This window comes from Mizuhopecten yessoensis, unplaced genomic scaffold (genome assembly GCF_002113885.1).
Source record: "Mizuhopecten yessoensis strain PY_sf001 unplaced genomic scaffold, ASM211388v2 scaffold716105, whole genome shotgun sequence".
Taxonomy (NCBI): Eukaryota; Metazoa; Mollusca; class Bivalvia; order Pectinida; family Pectinidae; genus Mizuhopecten; species Mizuhopecten yessoensis.
In genome coordinates this window covers 56,581-80,718 of record NW_018479950.1, presented here as the reverse complement: position 1 = coordinate 80,718, position 24,138 = coordinate 56,581, and the positions used below count along the sequence as shown (strand labels likewise).

The 24,138-nt window shown below is 38.6% G+C and overlaps 1 protein-coding gene across 2 annotated transcripts in view; it reads right to left on the bottom strand.

Annotated features, from left to right (window-relative positions):
* Positions 1-24,138, bottom strand: part of LOC110441715 (zinc finger ZZ-type and EF-hand domain-containing protein 1-like) — a 92,091-nt gene that overhangs the window by 32,713 nt on the left and 35,240 nt on the right. For both annotated transcript variants that reach the window (XM_021484935.1, XM_021484936.1), the window contains exons 24-51: positions 23,856-23,975; positions 20,866-20,958; positions 20,232-20,332; positions 19,841-19,934; positions 18,593-18,698; positions 17,876-17,946; positions 17,300-17,413; positions 15,722-15,977; positions 15,339-15,409; positions 15,020-15,076; positions 14,443-14,571; positions 14,247-14,351; positions 13,075-13,142; positions 12,646-12,808; positions 11,621-11,732; positions 11,136-11,269; positions 10,776-10,864; positions 10,548-10,669; positions 10,100-10,179; positions 8,863-8,929; positions 7,875-7,948; positions 7,478-7,546; positions 6,912-6,988; positions 5,727-5,844; positions 5,360-5,541; positions 3,644-3,710; positions 2,734-2,797; positions 1,055-1,215 (exon numbers count right to left, since the gene is read on the bottom strand). In XM_021484935.1, coding sequence (XP_021340610.1) covers positions 1,055-1,215; positions 2,734-2,797; positions 3,644-3,710; positions 5,360-5,541; positions 5,727-5,844; positions 6,912-6,988; positions 7,478-7,546; positions 7,875-7,948; positions 8,863-8,929; positions 10,100-10,179; positions 10,548-10,669; positions 10,776-10,864; positions 11,136-11,269; positions 11,621-11,732; positions 12,646-12,808; positions 13,075-13,142; positions 14,247-14,351; positions 14,443-14,571; positions 15,020-15,076; positions 15,339-15,409; positions 15,722-15,977; positions 17,300-17,413; positions 17,876-17,946; positions 18,593-18,698; positions 19,841-19,934; positions 20,232-20,332; positions 20,866-20,958; positions 23,856-23,975 — 2,964 coding nt within the window. The remainder of the gene's footprint in view (positions 1-1,054; positions 1,216-2,733; positions 2,798-3,643; positions 3,711-5,359; positions 5,542-5,726; positions 5,845-6,911; positions 6,989-7,477; positions 7,547-7,874; positions 7,949-8,862; positions 8,930-10,099; positions 10,180-10,547; positions 10,670-10,775; positions 10,865-11,135; positions 11,270-11,620; positions 11,733-12,645; positions 12,809-13,074; positions 13,143-14,246; positions 14,352-14,442; positions 14,572-15,019; positions 15,077-15,338; positions 15,410-15,721; positions 15,978-17,299; positions 17,414-17,875; positions 17,947-18,592; positions 18,699-19,840; positions 19,935-20,231; positions 20,333-20,865; positions 20,959-23,855; positions 23,976-24,138) is intronic.

The window sequence follows — 24,138 nt, the reverse complement described above, 5'->3', positions numbered from 1 at the left end:
GGGGTAGGATACAGTAGATCACAAGGGGTAGGATACAGTAGATCACACGGGGTAGGATACAGCAGATCACAAGGGGTAGGATACAGTAGATCACATGGGGTAGGATACAGTAGATCACACAGGGTAGGATACAGTAGATCACAAGGGGTAGGATACACTAGATCACAAGGGGTAGGATACAGTAGATCACAAGGGGTAGGATACAGTAGATCACAAGGGGTATGATACAGTAGATCACACGAGGTAGGATAAGTAGATCACAAGGGGTAGGATACAGTAGATCCCATGGGGTAGGATACAGCAGATCACATGGGGTAGGACACAGTAGATCACACGGGGTAGGATACAGCAGATCACACGGGGTAGGATACAATAGATCACACGGGGTAGGATACAGTAGATCACGAGGGGTAGGATACAGTAGATCACACAGGGTAGGATACAGTAGATTACAAGGGGTAGGATACAGTAGATCACATGGGGTAGGATACAGTAGATCACACAGGGTAGACACAGCAGATCACAAGGGGTAGGATACAGTAGATCACAAGGGGTAGGATACAGTAGATCACAAGGGGTAGGATACAGTAGATCACACGGGGTAGGATACAGTAGATCACACGGGGTAGGATACAGTAGATCATACGGGGTAGGATACAATAGATCACACGGGGTAGGATACAGTAGATCACACGGGGTAGGATACAGCAGATTACATGGGGTAGGATACAGTAGATCACATGGGGTAGGATACAGTAGATCACACGGGGTAGGATACAGTGGCTGTGTTGCCGGAACATATTCAACTTAAAGGTTTTAGGTTGTTACTGTTGCCCAGTCCGTAATTCCTGCTCGAAAGGGATGAAGAGATAATTAGTAAAGGAGGGGCACTGTAAACTGTAAGAAAACCTACACTGAATGGATATTCCATAGACACTACATCCTAATGGGTATGTCTAATTCAGAGAATGCTGTTGAGGATGCAGGATCAAAGTTGTATACTCAGAGGCTTTTAAAAATCTTGAATATTGCACTGAGCAATTAATGTCCCTACCTTCTTGTCTTCTCGAGAGCCATGATCCATTTTGTTGCCGTTGTACCACCGATCGAAGCCACTCTCACACTCCTCGAACCATAACATACATTGCTCATACAGGCGGATGTCTTTCTCATCCTCCTCCTGGCTTAGGGTGCAGTCTCGCATCTTTACTGTCTCTGCCAATTACACCAGCATCATCAATACCAGGTCATCATCAATACCATGTCATCATCAATACCAGGTCATCATCAATACCAGGTCATCATCAATACCAGGTCATCATCAATACCAGGTCATCATCAATACCAGGTCATCATCAATACCAGGTCATCATCAATACCAGGTCATCATCAATACCAGGTCATCATCAATACCAGGTCATCATCAATACCAGGTCATCATCAATACCAGGTCATCATCAATACCAGGTCATCATCAATACCAGGTCATCATCAATACCAGGTCATCATCAATACCAGGTCATCATCAATACCAGGTCATCATCAATACCAGGTCATCATCAATACCAGGTCATCATCAATACCAGGTCATCATCAATACCAGGTCATCATCAATACCAGGTCATCATCAATACCAGGTCATCATCAATACCAGGTCATCATCAATACCAGGTCATCATCAATACCAGGTCATCATCAATACCAGGTCATCATCAATACCAGGTCATCATCAATACCAGGTCATCATCAATACCAGGTCATCATCAATACCATGTTATCATCAATACCAGGTCATCATCAATACCATGTTATCATCAATATCATCAATAATAGGTCATCATCAATACCAGGTCATCATCAAGACCAGGTCATCATCAATACCAGGAAATCATCAATACGTCATCATCAATACCATGTCATCATTAATACCAGGTCATCAATAATACCAGGTCATCATCAATACCAGGTCATCATCCATACCAGGTCATCATCAATACCAGGTCATCATCAATATCAGTACCAGGTCATCATCAATATGTCATCATCAATACCATGTCATCATCAATACCATGTCATCATCAGTACCAGGTCATCATCAATATGTCATCATCAATACCAGCATCATCTATACCAGGTCATCATCCATACCAGGTCATCATCAATACCAGGTCATCATCAATACCATGTCATCATCAATACCAGGTCATCATCACTACCAGGTCATCATCAATACCAGGTCATCATCAGTACCAGGTCATCATCAATACCAGGTCATCATCAAGACCATGTCATCATCAATACCATGTCATCATCAATACCATGTCATCATCAATACCAGGTCATCATCAATACCAGGTCATCATCAATACCATGTCATCTTCAAAATCCACACCCCTTAGTCAAAATCCACACCCCTTTGGCAAAATCCACACCCCTTAGTCAAAATCCACACCTATATCAATATCCACATCCCTTTTGTCAATATCCACACCCTCACCTTCAAAATCCGCACCCCTTAGTCAAAATCCTCACAAAAATCCACACCTATATCATCAATATCTTTACCCACATATTCAATAACAAAGCCTCATTACATATTTCTTCGCCCTGTAATATATTTCCCACTTTAAATATGTCAGATGTCATCACCCCACAATGTTTCCACTTTAATATGTCAGATGTCATCACCCCTCAATACTTTGTACAAGTATTAACCATCAGTGTATGATTTACCTTTGGCCACACTCAAGAAGAGGGCTGGCAGCTTGACCTCAGTGACAAACATCAGATCATATGGCTGAAAATAAACAAAGTCAACCAGATATTTAGTTATTAACTATATCTATAGCTGTCACAGATAATCACCAAACAATATATTTATAGCTGTCACAGATAATCATCAAACACTATATTTATAGCTGTCACAGATAATCACCAAACACTATATTTATAGCTGTCACAGATAATCATCAAACAATATATTTATAGCTGTCACAGATAATCACCAAACAACATATTTATAGCTGTCATAGATAATCACCAAACAATATATTTATAGCTGTCATAGATAATCACCAAACAATATATTTATAGCTGTCAGAGATAATCACCAAACAATACATTTATAGCTGTCATAGATAATCACCAAACAATATATTTATAGCTGTCATAGATAATCACCAAACAATATATTTATAGCTGTCATAGATAATCACCAAACAATACATTTATAGCTGTCATAGATAACCACCAAACAATACATTTATAGCTGTCACAGATAATCACCAAACAATATATTTAATTTAAGGTGAGTGGGGCAGAAGTCACCAAATTGTTTAAAAACAGAATACATGAATTGGCAAACACAGAAATGCTTTTTTCCACTCTCTTATATCAGAAATAAAACAAGCCAAGTAGCTCACTTATTGTTTTAATCATCTTTCAAACAAACCACATTTAAGAGGAAGTTTCAATGCACTTTCTCTTGGCAAATTCACGATTTGGAAACTTCCAACTTCTAATTCCAACCTAAACTGCCAAAAAGCAGTAGAGAATATCCCTGAAAAATTAACATCCTCCAATACATATCACTGACAACCCTTCAATCACTAACCACATAGTTACATTTTACTGTCAATCTTACCTGCCATTCCATGTCTAACAGGTGCAGCAGACAGGCCTGCACATATTCATATGCTGGGGCAATTTTCCTACAATGTTGTTTTAAATCTATTATAATACTGAACTTGGTAACAAAATGATTACTTTCTGTATAATTTCATAAATCTATTTATAACTAGAATTTTGTTTTTGTGAACAAAAACATGTCTCCCCTTATTAGCCAATAGAAAAACTCTGGTATAAAAAAAATAACAAAGGGCCATATCGCTTTATATAGTGAGGCACTAGACCCGAATTTAGAATGTGACACTCTTACTTCCCAAGATACATTAAAACTTTAGCAAGTTTGGTCAACGTAGGTGAAATAACATGGAAGTTATGCCGTGGACACACTTTGGTATTAAAATTACATAAAGGGCATAACTCTGTATATAGTAGGGCATAAAATCTGATTTTAGTGCGAGTAATTCCGCCTTTCCAAGATACATAAATATGCTAAGTATGGTCAACGTAGGTGAAATAACATAGATCTTATGCTCTGGACAAACTTCTGTATTAAAATTAAACAAAGGGCCATAACTCTGTATATAGTGGGGCACAAGACCTAGTTCCAGTGTACTGCACACCTTCTGTGGGTGATGCAGGTAAACTTCAAGTTTGATTAAGATATCTTTAATGGTTTAGAAGTTATGCTGTGGACAAACTTCGGTATTAAAAATAAACAAAGGGCCATAACTCTGTATATAGTGCGGCACAAAACCTGATTTTAGTATGAGAGATTTCGCCTTCCAAATATACATTAATATGATAAGTATGGTCAAGGTAGGTGAAATAACATGGAACTTTGCTACGGACAAACTTCCGCATAAAAATTAAACAAAGGGCCATAACTCTGTATATAGTGAAGCATGAGACCTAATTCTATTGCACTGCACACCTTCTGTGGGTGATGCAGATATAAGTCAAGCTTGATCAAGATATCTTTAACGGTTTGAAATTTACGGGCCAGACAAGAATTTACTGAAAATGTGCACTTATTTGACCTTTGATCTTGAGGTTAAGGTCACAGTGACCTAATTCCAGTGCACTGCACACCTCCTGTGGGTGATTCATGCACAACTAAAGTTTCATCAAGATATCTTTAACGGTTTGAAATTTACGGGCCAGACAAGAATTTACTGAAAATGTGCACTTATTTGACCTTTGATCTTGAGGTGAAGGTCACAGTGACCTAATTCCAGTGCACTGCACACCTCCTGTGGGTGATGCATGCATAACTAAAGTTTCATCAAGATATCTTTAAAGGTTTAAAAGTTCTGGCCCTGACAAGTTCGAATCAAAGAACCAGAAGAAAAACCGGTACTAGTACAATATATGTCTCCCTTCATTAGAAGGGGAGACATAATTACATCATATATAGAACATTGGGTATAAATACTAACAAATTTAGAAACCATAATCACATTGTTATAAATTGGCTTCACCAATGCACTGCCTGTCATGTTACTAGTTATAGTTCTACTTTTCTGTATCACTGTTAAGGAAAATAAATGTTTTAACTCTATAACAAGGATTGGAAATTATAATTGTCTTTGTATGATTAAAAAAGATATACCATTAATCAACAGGAAAATACCTTTTGATATTGTAGAAAAGTCGTGGGACACTCTACGTTTATAATGACTTAATCGTGTTAATTCGAACATCTATAACTAATCTGAACATCTATAACAATTACTTGTTTAAGTCATGGCGATGCATTCTGTGGAAAGGCTCAGTGAGTCGTCGCACCAGGAGGTAGTAAGCCTGTCTGACGCGTGCCTCCTGTTGTAGGCCACACCCATCCAGACTGTCAGCATAGTGCTTGGTGAAGCCATCCTGGTAAGACAGCACCTCCTGCAGGAACAATACCACTGGGATCTGGAAGACATTAAACAATCTCAGTAAAATCTCCTTTACTTGTTATACATGGTAGAGGGCGTATGTCTCAATACTGGATACAAAGCTGGTTAATGTAACGAACAGCATACATATATCTTACATGTTCTGATATGAAATTCAAGAAAATAATATAAAGAGGATACCAATGTTTGAGTGTGTCTGACCTGGAAGGGGTGACTGATTTCTGTACACTGATGGATCCTGATGAACTCGGCCACAAATGTGTAAATGTCTGACACTGCCTTGGCATGTTGGGAACGTTCATGTAAGATACGATTCACTCTGAAAAAGATGTGAGTTAGGTAACATTGAGTTAGAGATTTAGTCAGGAGGGAACATCACACCTCAATTAATAATTCTGACAGTGATCCTAACCAAGCGTTACCTGGGTATGTGATACTGACTGTAGACTGTTACCTGGGTATGTGATACTGACTGCAGACTGTTACCTGGGTATGTGATACTGAATGTAAACTGTTACCTGGGTATGTGATACTGAATGTAAACTGTTACCTGGGTATGTGATACTGAATGTAAACTGTTACCTGGGTATGTGATACTGACTGCAGACTGTTACCTGGGTATGTGATACTTACTGTAGACTGTTACCTGGGTATGTGATACTTACTGTAGACTGTTACCTGGGTATGTGATACTGACTGTAGACTGTTACATGGGTATGTGATACTGACTGTAGAAGCGTCATTACCGCTGTAATGTGACCACATTTGATGACAAAATGGAATAATGTATCCCTCAACTTTCTTCATAGAGGCAGCACAAACACACCCACATAGCATAGAAACATTCCTTTGTGACAGCACAAACACAAACACACCCACATAGCATAGAAACATTCCTTTGTGACAGCACAAACACAAACACACCCACATAGCATAGAAACATTCCTTTGTGACAGCACAAACACAAACACACCCACATAGCATAGAAACATTCCTTTGTGACAGCACAAACACAAACACACCCACATAGCATAGAAACATTCCTTTGTGACAGCACAAACACAAACACACCCACATAGCATAGAAACATTCCTTTGTGACAGCACAAACACAAACACACCCACATAGCATAGAAACATTCCTTTGTGACAGCACAAACACAAACACACCCACATAGCATAGAAACATTCCTTTGTGACAGCACAAACACAAACACACCCACATAGCATAGAAACATTCCTTTGTGACAGCACAAACACAAACACACCCACATAGCATAGAAACATTCCTTTGTGACAGCTATTTTACAAGGAACAAGTTTGTATGTAAATCAGAATATAAGATTTGGTATTGTGTACTTGTATGATGTGGTACATGATGTACTACCTTTCTGTGGTCCAGGCAGGGTCCTGTACAAACTCCAGGACCAGTCGGAAGGAAGGGGATTTGTCTGAACCATCCAGCTACAAAACCAAGGCATACACTTATTCTTTACACATTTTTTTTATTTGTTGGTTGTTTAGTTGGAATACAGAATTCAGAGAGCAATAATGCCACTAAGTATTCTTTCATGGAAAAAAAAGGATAAAAATTTAACAATATGGAATGAGAATTCTTACTTGCTATAAAGTTTCTATTGTAAGTCATACAATGTAATTAGTAAGAGCAAGACACAATTCAATAGGTACAGATTCTAATTCTCTGTGTATCAAAATACTTGCTTGTGATTATCAGTGTAAATTGTTAAGATTTTATCAAGATTTATTGAGATCATATGTAGATGAACTCAGAAACTACAAAACCACTTAATTCTAATGGACCAAGCACTGATGTACTCACTGATTCCACTGGCTACATGAAGTGTAAGATCTCTGTTAAAGTAGCACTGAGTTTTAATACAAGTATAGCCTTATCACGGGTAAAATATAATCCCCATGGATTAATTTACAAACCCCTTTCAGCATTTTTTCCGACTTGCGATTGGAGAGCTTCTTCCACTGCTTCGTTGCCTTTGTCCTCATCTGTCAAAACATCAACATTAATTGTATATACTTGTTTGAAGTCTCAGTGTCAATGGGTTTTTATGTATTTATTTTAAGACACTTACAGCAGTATTTATAAAGTAAGTGAATGATGAGTAAATATTTCCCATAAGCCAGAAAAATTGTAAGTTGTGCAGAAATGTCCTAAAATTGTTAAAAGATAAAATTCAATTAAATAATCACTATTATGATAACATTTTTCAATATTAAGCAAGCTTGTCTTTTCAAACCTTCAATGAAAAGTCACGTTTACAACATGAGTTCTCCAAACATCTCATCTAATTGCTTCACAAAACAATGATCTTACCTCATTTTTCAGCTGAACCTTGGTAAGGCCAGCGAACTTGAGCAAGAATAAGGCCTTGTCCCTACACAAGGTACCTATAATACATTAAACAAGTTATAATTACAGTTGTGTGACCACAAAACTCATCAAAAACACTATGCACACATCATGTGTTTAAACAATCTTTTGCCCTGTTGTTTGCATGGAACAGTTCACTAAGATTACTTACAACGAGTAATTACCACTACACATAAACCTTGATACTATTACTCCGTATAAACGTAGTGCTAACTGTACCTGGATCATCAGGGTCCTCATTATCACGAGTAATTATCACTACACATAAACCTTGATACTATTACTCCGTATAAACCTAGTGCTAACTGTACCTGGATCATCAGGGTCCTCATTATCACGAGTAATTATCACTACACATAAAACTTGATACTATTACTCAGTATAAACGCAGTGCTAACTGTACCTGGATCATCAGGGGCCTCATTATCACGAGTAATTATCACTACACATAACCCTTGATCCTATTACTCCGTATAAACCTAGTGCTAACTGTCCCTGGATCATCAGGGTCCTCATTATCACTACACCTAAAACTTTGATTCTATTACTCCGTATAAACCCAGTGCTAACTGTAACTGGATCATCAGGGTCCTCATTATCACAAGTAATTATCACTACACATAAAACTTGATACTATTACTCAGTATAAACACAGAGCTAACTGTACCTGGATCATCAGGGTCCTCATTATCAAGAGTAATTATCACTACACATAAAACTTGATGCTATTACTCCGTATAAACCCAGTGCTAACTGTAACTGGATCATCAGGGTCCTCATTATCACTACACATAAAACTTTGATAGTATTACTCCGTATAAACCCAGTGCTAACTGTAACTGGATCATCAGGGTCCTCATTATCACGAGAAATTATCACTACACATAAACCTTGATACTATTACTCAGTATAAACACAGTGCTAACTGTACCTGGATCATCAGGGTCCTCATTCTTTTTCTTCTCACTGTTGGTGATAGCACGCTGACGTAATGCTAGCTGAGGAAATAAAAGCTCATATCTAGAGACAATTTAACTTTTTATAAAATTAATTTGTTCAATGCCGAAGCTTTCTCTTTGGTAGTGTTTTAATTTCTACTTGATTAGCAAATGATGTTTTGATAATTAAATAAATAATAATAACAACCACTAAGTGAGGGATTTTAAATGTGTGTAAAATGTTTGTAAATCTGGAATGATGATATCTTAGAATTAATGATGAGGATGATGATGATAATATGTTGATAAAGATACATATAGAATGATGATTGAAGACTATGATTGAAGATGATGATTGTATGTTGATGGTGATGATTGTATGATGCTGATGATATGATGATGATGATGATGATTGTATGTTGATGGTGATGATTGTATGATGCTGATGATAAGATGATGATGATGATGATGATTGTATGATGATGGTGATGATTGTATGATGATGATGATAATTATATGTTGATGATGATGCTTGTATGTTGATGGTGATTATTGTATGATGATGATGATGATGATTGTTTGATATGATGATGATGACGATGATGATGATTGTATGTTGATGATGATATGATGATGATGATGATTGTATGATGATGATGATTGTATGATGATGATGATACATATGAAATGATGATTGAAGATTATGGATGATGATTGAAGATTATGGATGATGATGATTGTTTGATGAGGAGGATGATGATGTTATGTTGATGAAGATACATATGGAATGACGATTGCATGATGATGATAAAGATTATATGACAATGATGATAATGATGATGATGGATGATGGCAATGATGATTATTGAATGATGATGATTATTGAATAATTATATATGAGAGAGGATGATGACGATGAATGATGATGATGATATTGTTGATGCTGATGATTCTGATGTTGATGATGATGATATTATGATGACAATGAAAATGATTGTGATAATGCTAAATCCATGTCCGTGTGTATATATGTGAGAATGCGTGAATGTCCTGTTTATGTATATGTAATAAAAAAATAAAACCATTACCAAAAAAAAACTAAAAAAAAAGCAACCAGCGAAGTGACTTTCCATATCAAATATTCAGGTAATTAATTCGTTTCATTTGATATACCAGGTTTTAAGTATCCTGGCTAACATTGCTGTACTAACATACATGCATTCGACTAACCAGCTGTGTTCGGAGAGTTTCAGCAGCTGCGTAGGCCTGTGTGATCCCGTCAGTGATAACTGCCTCGCCGCTGGCTTCCACTGTAAACATCAGTCATCAGATATATATATCCTAACGACTATAATTAATCACAAAATATGGAAAAGAATAAAGCTTGGGTAGACCACTGCGAACAAGTTTCACCTAAACACACAAGGAAACTCTAACAGACTAGGTTATGATATGTTGACACTGTGCTTGTCTGGTAATGAACATGACCTGAGTAAATCAAGCAAATGAAACAGAACTTCAGGTCTTATTTTTACAGGAAACATTATCTTTTATAGAAACTACTAAAACTTGACATTCTAAAACAAAATGGAAGTATTTCAATATTTATAAAACAGATATATTGAAAAATTCACTCTCTAGACCACTGGTATATGGAGATTTATAAAGTCAGTGTTACCATATTTATTGAGGTCATCCCTCAGCTGTTGTGTATGCCACACCAGTGCAGCAAACACAGCCACCACAGCTGATTCCACGGCGTCCCCGCCCACCTGGAGACTTTTACTGCCCTCCTTACACCTGTCAGCAAATACAATGTCATATCAGCTTCAAATGTTACTGACAGTTTACTACTACTGTACATTGTGCAAGTAAGTTTAGTGGTAATGACAGAATCTTAGCTTACTTATCAAGAAATTTCTTTGGTAGATCCTCCTCTCTGTTTACAAACTTCCAAAGGAACTCAAGGACATGGCCACCACTATCTTCTGTTACCTGGGTGACAAGGGTAAAACATAGTTAGGTACAATTAAGATGTAGATTTGGTGATAGTTCAAACTTCAAGTCTGACTGATTAACTGAAAACATGCCAATAGGTTTGCAGTACTGTCAAAAGAGCTTTCTCAAGACTCTGGTATGTCAGATAAATGTAAAGAGTTGTGTGGTCGAAACAGAATGATAACTTTGTGATTTGAGTTTCAAAATTTTACTGTTATCTGGCATAGGTTATTTGTGATCACTTTTTTAACAGCAAAGCTTCACTTACAAATTTTCCGGAAAGTGATCGTTGTATTTTGCCAACCATATAGCCTCCTCTAAACAGCGTGGTCCACAATTCACTTCGGAGTACGTCCTGTTCTGCAGACTCCTCTGCATTCATCAGAGGGTCTTTGTCTGCATCTGTAAAACAAAACAAAAAACATCCCAACTTCATAGCAGACGTATCAGTTCAGACACACTAATCATCTGTCACTGTTTGGAAATCACTTTTTAAGCGGTCAGCCTATCAAAATCTTAAAATTTAATAAATAAATGAAAGTACTTAGCTGCTTATATACTGTTAACATTACTTGTTATGATCCTGGTCCTGTGTGTATCTCTAACCATTCTGTAAGGATTAGTACAATGACTGAGAGTTTTGATCAATAACGTACCAAGATCAATGATGTACTACACCTAACTTATTCTACAGAATCCAATATTTTCAAACACAAATCAAGCATAAATACTCCTGGTGTCTAGAAAGCTTACAAGGGTGTGAGTTGAGTGTACATCCACACATTCGACCAAGCATCTTTGTGAGACTGAGTTGAAGGTCAAAAGGCCATGACAGTGGAATGTCTGGGCTACCCCTTGCTGTCACCTAGGTAACAACAAACAATTCATCAGAGTTACATCAGAGATTCCTACATCTTATATCACATACATTCTATAGAGAGATGGACTATTAAATAATTGGTCCTATTTGTTTTTCACTTTATTTCAAATATATTTATTCATCGAACCACAAAAACCGTGCAATTTATTTCCAATTTGGGTATATGAACTGTACATAATCTGTTATTGACATCATTGTATGTCATAAAGTTCACCTGTATTTTCCCTTCTTTTCTCATCCCCTTGCACCTGACCTATTGTGTCACTGTGCGACACCGTGTGTTCTTGTAATATTTATTACAAATAAACGTTACAAGCAAATCAATGATTTAACAAGAAGCCCATGGAGCCTGTACTGCTCATCTGTTCTTTTTAAAAACTATCAGCTAACTTTGAGACCACGGTAGCCTCTTCAGGTTTCCTATGACCATTATAATTCAACAATAAAACTTATTTAAAGCAACAAGAGTTAATTACATTTGCATAATGCTGATCTGTTGGCGTTGAGAAACATTCAACAAATGTGTGAGCCAATCACAGGCAAGGGTGATTATCAAAGGATTCCAAATAAAGACAAAAAACACTCTACAGCAGTTCTCCACTGGTAGCGCTTGAAAGGGAAAAGTTGACAGATTATGGATGCTGCAGCACGGCCCAAGCTCACTTGGACCTTCAGACCAGGCGAGCTCACTTGGACCTTCAGACCAGGCGAGCTCACTTGGACCTTCAGACCAGGCGAGCTCACTTGGACCTTCAGACCAGGCGAGCTAACAATAATCACGACATTTTGTGTATTCTCACTTCACATTTGTGTTGTACAAAAACAGTTTTCTTAGATCTTTGGTCTTTATTTTTTTCTAAAACCATATTATATGTCAATGGAACAAAGCTTTCCTTACTTTAAATTTATACCCCCACTCTGTGTTACTGCTGTCAGAGTGGAACAGGAAATGCAGGTGTGGCCCGCTAAAGTTGATTTGACGTGGCCACTTGGGTGTGCCAACTTTCTGGTCAAACCTCATCTGTAAGCCTTTAGCGTCAGTAAAAACTAGGTAATCATACCTACAAAAATAAAGTTAATTGAGAAATTTTGTAGTCATACCTACCGATTAATTAAATAAGAGATAATGTAGTCATCTGTACAAAAACTTAATTGTCCGTTTCATAGTTTCATAATCAACAGATGAGTTGAAATTAATAACTACACATTCCATTCTTAACAGAGATAGTTATTAATAGTTATTAATTCAATCCTTACAAATATAAGAACAGGAAAACTCTTTTAAAAGCAATCGCCTAGAACTCCATGTAAGAGGTAGTGTGCATACCGTCTCTCTGTTTCACATCTGGCGTCAAAGTCAACCATGAATTTATCAGCACCAGGACAGCTAAAAACCTGAAATATTTACCATAACAGGTTTACATATAGTATACCTAGCCAAGAGCTGTATAATGAATTTAGGAGATCAGTTTTTGAAAAGTAAAACAGTTGTATGTTTATCTGAAATGTTGGTGACACATCAATACTGAAGAACACATATTAGAAAAATATGAATCAATGAAATTTTCATAATTATTAAACTGAAAACACAGGATTCAAAGTGATTGTCTTCAACTCATATTGACAAAACTATCTTTATTTCTCTACAGAATTTTCCAAAAGCTGTATTAGACCTGATGCCCCATTGAACTATTGAGTCCTGGTATAATGGTGACAAGGTCTGGATATACAGTGGCAACTCAACCTACCTTTGTAAGATGTTGATCATTTTCAAGCTACACTGTTACACTAAGCCCTCTGTATCAGATGTTGATCATTTTCAGCCTACACTGCTACACTAAGCACTCTGTATCAGATGTTGATCATTCTCAAGCTACACTGCTACACTAAGCCCTCTGTATCAGATGTTGATCATTTTCAGGCTACACTGCTACACTAAGCACTCTGTATCAGATGTTGATCATTCTCAAGCTACACTGTTACACTAAGCCCTCTGTATCAGATGTTGATCATTCTCAAGCTACACTGTTACACTAAGCCCTCTGTATCAGATGTTGATCATTCTCAAGCTACACTGCTACACTAAGCCCTCTGTATCAAATGTTGATCATCATCAAGCTACACTGCTACACTAAGCCCTCTGTATCAGATGTTGATCATTCTCAAGCTACACTGCTACACTAAGCCCTCTGTATCAAATGCTGATCATCATCAAGCTACACTGCTACACTAAGCCCTCTTTATCAGATGTTGATCATTCTCAAGCTACACTGTTACACCAAGCCCTCTGTATCAGATGTTGATCATTCTCATGCTACACTGTTACACTAAGCCCTCTGTATCAGACGTTGATCATTCTCAAGCTACACTGTTACACTAAGCCCTCTGTATCAAATGTTGATCATTCTCATATATGGACCATTAAAATTAAATTACCTATGTGAGATGTTGATTGAGATGTTCATAATTCTCATAGCTGCACCACTAACATTTACCTACCTGGGTGAGATGTTGATTGTTCTCATAGCTGTGAGACGATTCAACCTCCCACGTCCTCAGCACAATGTCCTCCGTCTGTACTGTGTCCCAGTGTTCACTGCTGATCTGTAACCATAGCAAAGACTCATAGAAACAAATTCTATATTGACAAGATTCATGATTACAACAGAAAATGTTTTTCAAATTAATTACTTACATTTGGGAAGAGTGAAGGGAGTAAGGCTGCCAATTTCTGCAGCTCCGTGGCCAGAGGTTGGAACTTCTGTATCAGTACAACTCGTGACTCAGAGTCGCAGTAGTCACACAGGTACGTCAACGTCAACACCTGTACAGGTAAAAATTACAGGTAAGTTATCAGATACACATACTTTGGTGTCAAAAATTGGAAAGACAAAAGAAAGTGGAATTCCACATAAAAAATACCAGTGTTATCTGTACTGATAGACCAGAAGTTTGAAAACAAACACTTGTTCAGTTAGATAGCAATCAGTGACATCAATTTAACACTTAATTACAAACCAATGCTATGTTATGTCATTTAAGAAAGTAATTTATTTCCCCCCAAAAATAAGGTGCATGTGTATTAAACTTGAATTTGTAAAATAAGTATTGTTTTGCTACTGGGAAATACTGCAAAAATTCATAGCACAAAACCTGCATCAGCAATTCAGTGGAGATGCACTCAGATTTGGGTCTGCCTTAGTGGAGATTTCTGAGATACCTAAGACGACATCTCTCAATTAGTCAACCATTTTATCTGGCAGTAGACTTACCAACTGTCTCACCACTGTGCCAAGGAGTGATGTCTCAGCAGGGAGGATCAGCTCTTTCTGTAAACAGTAACAGATAAAAATAGTCCCATAAATCTTCAAAAACAAAAATCTTCAAAAGTGTCCGGAATTTTGTGCCTTTGTTAATGGATATTTTCCCCCATCCTTGTACATTAAGCAATGATCTTATTGCAAATAATGTTCATGATGATATTATCATTCTAAAATTACGCAATTTGATTCATGCAAAGTAGAGGAAATGTTCACAAAGTTTAATTTGAAACTTGAAGAAAATTATCTATTTTGATACAGTTTGACTCACAACTTTCTCCACATCCTTTTTCTGCATCAGTTTGCATGCTTCTGTTGCTCTGTCGGCCACAAAGCCAGAGTCTGAAACAATATAGATATCAGAAATCTGTAAAACGTACATTGGCTGAAAGGAAATTTTACAGTTAAGATACATGAACTGGGTATCATTTTTAATCAGTGGTGATCTGAGACAGAAGGAATTGATATCACTAACACTGAGAGGTGACCTTTGAGAAGACAATTTTGATGTCACACTGAAAGAAAACAAGACCTTGACATCACTGACCATGAACGCTGAAAAGGTCAGATGACCTTGATTTAACTTACACTGAAAGGTCAGATGACCTTGATTTAACTTACACTGAAAAGTCAGATGACCTCTACTTCACTTACACTGAGTGGTGACCTGAGAACAGACAGCCTTGATGTCCGCCATGTTGCTAGGAGTTGTTTTGGCACTGTCGATCTCATCAGGAGCCATTTGTGACCATGCCCAGGCAAGCAGAGAGGTCTGAAGAGAGGACACAAGCTGGAGAAGATGTACAACCTGTTCATGGCTGTGGCCCCTCTCCATCATCAGACAGAACTCATGGAATGTCACGTTTATCATCGTCTCCATTATCTCCAGCACTGGGTCTATGTGGAATGTCTAAAACATAAACCACAGATTGAATCAATTCCCCATAATGGCGTATTGCTCCTAAAGATGTAGTCGAACCTCGTTATCTCGAAGTCGACGGGATCGTTGGGAAACTTTGAGTTATCCGAGTATTCGAGTTAAGCGAGTTCCTATGTTTGGCATAAAGCTTGCTAACAATATGAGGCTATATATGTCATTGATTTCTCTGACAATCAACGTATTTAAACAGTCGGATAAATGACAAAAAGGTAACTTTATAAAATAAAAAATAACAACTTATTCATAAATTAATTAATTAATATTACAATAAACACACATGCTGTCTCCGATGATAGAAATATCAATGCGGAAATGAGCAAGTCTTTACACAAATCACTGTACTGGAGCGTACGCGTTGGATTGCTCAGTTGATTTCGACATTTCACAAATGGGTATGAGTTAATCAAGAAACATATCCACATTTATAGACCCCAATGACACTTGACATCTCCTCAACACGACTTACTCAACAATAATTAACGTATTGTTCCTATTATCTCTCAATTAGTAATCAGTGCCATACAAGCTCCTGTAAAAACATAAACCGGCGAACCAGTCCTAAGTTGTGATTTTTACTGTGGAGCTTATTTACGCATGACCGCACACTGTGACCCATTTTCCGGTTAGAATGTGTCGGCAGCTTTGGTGTAAATAAAGTGCCATTCAAATTGTTTATGGGCTCGCAGTGAGTACTAATTGTTGTTAATCAACATTGATGAAGTTTGTTTCTTTATTTGAACAAAGTGTTTTTACAGTCAAGCACATTTTAATGCCATAAGTTAAATAGAAGTAATTATGACCGAGCATAAGCTGCTCATTTAGAACGATGTTTACCGTAGCACTGCGTCTAATATGTATCAAATAATTAAGAATACATGATAGACTTGTGAATCTTAAGAAACTTCGAGGTAGGAGATATTTATATGTAGGATTTACCTTGTTGGGACCTATGTTTCACTTCGGGATATCCAAGTTTTTCGAGTTTTCAGAGTTCAAATTATCAGAGTTTTTATTACTAAGATTAAGAAGAGTTTTGGCCGGGACCGATGAAATACTTTGAGTTAAACGGGGTCTTCGAGTTATACGAGTTCGAGATAACGAGGTTCGACTGTATCTGCATATGAACTCTGAACACAAAGTCTAACACAAATGTTGTATGGGAGTACTGACTGACACCTCTGGCCCTCCAGTATTGTGGCTGGGGCATAAAAACAATTTTTTGAAATTGGTCGACAAACATGGATAATTTACAGCTTAATTAGATAAATAATGTCCAATCCTACAAAACTCACCAGTACATCTGATGGAGTTTTGGGGAGGTCAAGAAGTCCACTGGGGTCGACAGAGCTAAAAAATTGACACAGGGACTGGAATACCAACATCACAGATGGGGCCTCAGACAGACTCTGTAAGATATAAACACATTTCTTAAATAAAGTAATAGCATAATGTTCAAAGCTCCATACCTTCTAGTCTTTTTCAGCAGATACCCCCCCACCCCACCCCGTACTTTACAAGCCAAAGAAAAAATGGCCTTTTATACCTTTAAAATAACTTTCAATTGTACAGGGACCATTAAAAACAAATCTATATATAATAAGATTGCCTCCTTTTGTCAATATTTTAGAACTATTAAAACTTATGAAATTCCTGTATGCTTCTTAATGACAGACTGATTTCACTCAATTAAGAACTTGGCCTTTATCTTTGTATAATATCAACGTGGAGTAAAATTCATAAGAATATGGTCCTCATAGTTATTGTGTAAAAACTATCAACCAATCAGAGTATGGAATGATATTTAAGCAAGTTATCTTGCAGAACACCTACTATATTACAAAACTTTGATGGGAGTGTAAAATTCTTACCTCAACATTCTGCATCATACAAAATAACTGCTTCCTTCTAGTGTCTTTGTCAGGAAAGAATACTGCAGCACCTGAAGATGGGATAAAATGGTGTGTACATAGTCACTGTGTTCAATGTGTTTAAAGAATAAACAAAATCTCTTTACATGTTTTTAACATCTTGAATTCCATTTCATCAACAGATATACTATTATTCTATTATGGCCCTTTCCCGAGGGAACTGTTCTCTTATAGTGTTGTCTGGGGAGGTATTGTGCCCGAGCCGTTAGGCGAGGGCACTATACCACACCAGACAACACTATAAGAGAACTGTTCCCGAGGGAAAGGGTCATAATAGATTTAGTACATCACATGACTGTACTAACTGTGACTGCAAATTGTGTCGCCTGCTTCATTTTCATACATTGCTGAGCCTCTGCAAAGCAATCGGCATTCCCGGTCCCGAATCTCGAAGCCATTTTGGCAGACGACAACAATGAACTGAAAGTAGAACATGTACAGCGCCCCCTAGGAGAAGGGGCGCAACTCTTGGCGTCACGCTACTTTTCCCGCAGTCTCAGCGGTCCAAAAAAAAGGTATAGTGCCCGTCTCCAGGTATAGTTCCCGTCGTCAAGGGCGGATGCTAACTATACCAAATAGAGCAAGGGTAGTTATCCAATAGCTATCCTAGTAATTATCATGTGATGTACTAATGTACTTTAGAGATTGTGTACTAACCGTCTATGATAAGCTGACGACAAAGCTTATGGAGTTTGGGACTTTTGTCTTTCTCCGGTCCATCAATGACTTTACAAAGATGCTGGAACAGAGCTTCTGCTGCTATCTAGAAACAATAACCAACAGCATTACAAACATATAAGCTAACTTTGATATGGACAATCAATACTTACATCAAGAGCCACCCCCAAATAAACAATACCTAACAGTGGACCAGCGCTGGCGACTGCTGTACGTAACAGTGGACCAGGGCTGGCGACTGCTGTCCCTAACAGTGGACCAGGGCTGGTGACTGCTGTACCTAACAGTGGACCAGGGCTGGCAACTGCTGTACCTAACAGTGGACCAGCGCTGGCGACTGCTGTACGTAACAGTGGACCAGGGCTGGCGACTGCTGTACCTAACAGCGGACCAGGGCTGGTGTCTGCTGTACCTAACAGTGGACCACGGCTGGCAACTGCTGTACCTAACAGCGGACCAGGGCTGGCGACTGCTGTCCCTAACAGCGGACCAGGGCTGGGGACTGCTGTACCTAACAGTGGCCCAGGGCTGGCAACTGCTGTACGTAACAGTGGACCAGGGCGGGCGACTGCTGTACCTAACAGGGGACCAGGGCTGGCAACTGCTGTCCCTAACAGTGGACCAGGGCTGCCGACTGCTGTACGTAACAGTGGACCAGCGCTGGCGTCTGCTGTACGTAACAGTGGACCAGGGCGGGCGACTGCTGTACCTAACAGTGGGCCAGCGCTGGCGACTGCTGTACTTAACAGTGGACCAGGGCTGGCGCCTGCTGTACCTAATAGTGGGCCAGGGCTGGCGACTGCTGTACGTACCAGTGGACCAGGGCTGGTGACTGTTGTGCCTTACAGTGGACCAGGGCTGGTGACTGCGGTACCTAACAGTGGACCAGGGGTGGTGACTGCTGTACCTAACAGTGGACCAGGGCAATTTTAGCTTATTTTTGCTATTTCATTACATAACATTACTGCACTAAGTCCCAATATACAGCATATGTTCTTAGCATATATGTGTTATTTAAAATTATGTAATTATGGACCACAGAAATATTTTTGTTTATGTTCAGTGTTGTACATTTTCATTCACTGTAAACAATTACAGGCTGGTTAAGTCTTTCTCTAAAGCCTCTTTAATAAATCTGGTTGACACTATCTCTGAATCAAACAACATGGGTTCAGCCATGCCAGCTACATACATATGTAAATGAAACTGGAAGTAGTCTTTGTATACCTTCCTCTCGCCGGACAGTGAGGACAGGGCGGGCAGCAGACAGTACAGAAGTTGTAGAGTCAACAGGGCACACGTCTGCCACTTCTCCTCAGTCCTGTATTAAAGCAAAGTAAACAAGGTACTCATCCATTTTATCTTTATTGAAGAATGATTTCTGATGAATCTTTATATTTCATTTTGAGTAGTGCATCTTATCACACTAGACATACCTATTAGACAGGCACAATGTTACAGAATAATAGAACAGAATTTGTTACAAAGAAGACATGAGCTATGGATGCTATTATAATTACAGTGTTCACACAATAATATCATCAGGGATTTCACGTCAATACCAAACTGCTGAATATTAATATACTCTAAGTGAAAAAGTAGCCATGAGAATCCTGACCGTTCCCTGAAGGAGTTATACAGTTCCCATATAGTGTCCAGAGGTGTGTCAGTAAACTCCAGGTACTCCGGGCGACCCGCAGATATTCCTCGCTTGGATGCCTGAGAAAACAGAAATTTAGTAAATATGTTTATTACAACATCTAAAGGATTTGAATTAAATATAACATACAAAGAAAACAAAAGTAGGGTTCTTGAATATGTCTTTACATCAAAGATATTGTGTGCATGTGTAAAGGAGGTACAAAAAATAACTTCATTATGCAATATATACATACCCAGTTTTATTTTTTGATGGGAATATATAGATAAATCATCATTTAAATGCTCAATATCATTGACAAGAGCAGATGGTAGCTTTATAAATACATACTTATACAAGAAATATAACTTTTTAAAAAGAAAAGAAATAAAGGTCAGTGGTTATTCATCTTCCAAGGGGTATATGTTCACCCAGAATCTATGTTGGTCAAGAGACAGCTTTGCTATAAACAATTTGACCCCTGTGCAGAGGTCCCAGATGATTTTTGAGACACCCATGTCATTTATATCCACTGTCACCTTAGCACTGCCAAACATTGTATAAGTCACCTGCAGCCAATCTGGGTTGATTCTGTTACAATACTGACACTCACCTGATCTTGTGAGAGATCCACCAGAAATTCCAATACACACTGTATAATGTCCAGACTCGTGCAGGCCCTCTCCGAGCTGGGAGCATGTCGTACCTGTCAATCACGTCATATCATTTCCATAGTTGTCCAAAAGTAAGAATTGATCTTGCTACAGATCACAATATGTCCTTACACAATATAAATATTATATACATATGTAAATTACAAACCTTTCACATATCAAACTAATATAATTATAGTAGCTTAAATTACAAAATTAACACTATGAGACTACACATTATAATCTTACACTTTAAGAGCTCACATTACAATCTTATACTTTGAGAGCTCCCATTTAATTAAAACAAGAGGCCCAGAGGGCCTGTATTGCTCACCTGAATATATGTTTAAAATAATTGGTATGAAGATATAGCACTCCATGGTTGGCGCTTTAAGTACATATAAAATTTCAGAAAGATCCATCAAGTACTTGAAATATAGCAAGAACAAACTTCAAACAGAGCCCCACCCCTATTCTCTAAGGGGGTCCCCTTGACCCAAGGATGCTCCAGACTAAATTCGGATACAATCCCTAAATCCCTATGGTAGAAGAAAGACTTTAAAAGTTTTACCTCTATTTCCCCTATTGGGCCCCACCTCTCTGCTTCTAGGGGGGTCAGACCCACAGTTTATACAAAATTGGTTCCCCTTCACCCAAGGATGCTTCAGACCAAATATGGAACAAATCCTTTCATTCCTACAGAAGAAGGATTTTATAGAATTTGCTATATTACCCCTATTGGGCCCTGCCCCTCAGCCCCAAGTGGGGGGGGGGGGGGGGGGGGGGGGCATGACCCACCATTTATACAAAATTTGTTCCCCTTCCCCCAAGGACGCTTTTGACCAAATTTGGTTAAAATCAGCTCAGTCGTTCATGACTAGTAGCGTTCTAAAGGAACATGGACATACCTCATTGTCCTACCCAACATGGACATTCCTCATTGTCCTACCCAACATGTACATACCTCATTGTCCTACCCAACATGGACATACCGCATTGTCCTCCCCAACATGTACATACCTCATTGTCCTACCCAACATGGACATACCTCATTGTCCTACCCAACATGTACATACCTCATTGTCCTACCCAACATGTACATACCTCATTGTCCTACCCAACATGTACATACCTCATTGTCCTACCCAACATGTACATACCTCATTGTCCTACCCAACATGTACATACCTCATTGTCCTACCCAACATGTACATACCTCATTGTCCTACCCAACATGTACATACCTCATTGTCCTACCCAACATGTACATACCTCATTGTCCTACCCAACATGTACATACCTCATTGTCCTACCCAACATGTACATACCTCATTGTCCTACCCAACATGTACATACCTCATTGTCCTACCCAACATGTACATACCTCATTGTCCTACCCAACATGTACATACCTCATTGTCCTACCCAACATGTACATACCTCATTGTCCTACCCAACATGTACATACCTCATTGTCCTACCCAACATGTACATACCTCATTGTCCTACCCAACATGTACATACCTCATTGTCCTACCCAACATGTACATACCTCATTGTCCTACCCAACATGTACATACCTCATTGTCCTACCCAACATGTACATACCTCATTGTCCTACCCAACATGTACATACCTCATTGTCCTACCCAACATGTACATACCTCATTGTCCTACCCAACATGTACATACCTCATTGTCCTACCCAACATGTACATACCTCATTGTCCTACCCAACATGTACATACCTCATTGTCCTACCCAACATGTACATACCTCATTGTCCTACCCAACATGTACATACCTCATTGTCCTACCCAACATGTACATACCTCATTGTCCTACCCAACATGTACATACCTCATTGTCCTACCCAACATGTACATACCTCATTGTCCTACCCAACATGTACATACCTCATTGTCCTACCCAACATGTACATACCTCATTGTCCTACCCAACATGTACATACCTCATTGTCCTACCCAACATGTACATACCTCATTGTCCTACCCAACATGTACATACCTCATTGTCCTACCCAACATGTACATACCTCATTGTCCTACCCAACATGTACATACCTCATTGTCCTACCCAACATGTACATACCTCATTGTCCTACCCAACATGTACATACCTCATTGTCCTACCCAACATGTACATACCTCATTGTCCTACCCAACATGTACATACCTCATTGTCCTACCCAACATGTACATACCTCATTGTCCTACCCAACATGTACATACCTCATTGTCCTACCCAACATGTACATACCTCATTGTCCTACCCAACATGTACATACCTCATTGTCCTACCCAACATGTACATACCTCATTGTCCTACCCAACATGTACATACCTCATTGTCCTACCCAACATGTACATACCTCATTGTCCTACCCAACATGTACATACCTCATTGTCCTACCCAACATGTACATACCTCATTGTCCTACCCAACATGTACATACCTCATTGTCCTACCCAACATGTACATACCTCATTGTCCTACCCAACATGTACATACCTCATTGTCCTACCCAACATGTACATACCTCATTGTCCTACCCAACATGTACATACCTCATTGTCCTACCCAACATGTACATACCTCATTGTCCTACCCAACATGTACATACCTCATTGTCCTACCCAACATGTACATACCTCATTGTCCTACCCAACATGTACATACCTCATTGTCCTACCCAACATGTACATACCTCATTGTCCTACCCAACATGTACAACCTCATTGTCCTACCCAACATGTACATACATCATTGTCCTACCCAACATGTACATACCTCATTGTCCTATCCAACATGTACATACATCATTGTCCTACCCAACATGTACATACCTCATTGTCCTACCCAACATGGACATACCTCATTGTCCTACCCAACATGTACAACCTCATTGTCCTACCCAACATGGACATACCTTTGCATCATTATCCTCTACAAGAACTGACTTGCGCGTGAAGCCATAGAACTTTATTCCAATAATACCAATCTTGTTTGCACTCTCATGTCTTGGTTCCAGAAACTTCACCAATATATACTGCAAAAAGGTTAATCACATAAGGTAGAAACATTTGACTACCAACTTAATCTGATCAAGTCTTTTATTTGATTACCATCTTAATCTGATCAAGTCTTTTATTTGATTACCATCTTAATCTGATCAAGTCTTTTATTTGATTACCATCTCAATTTGGTCTGGT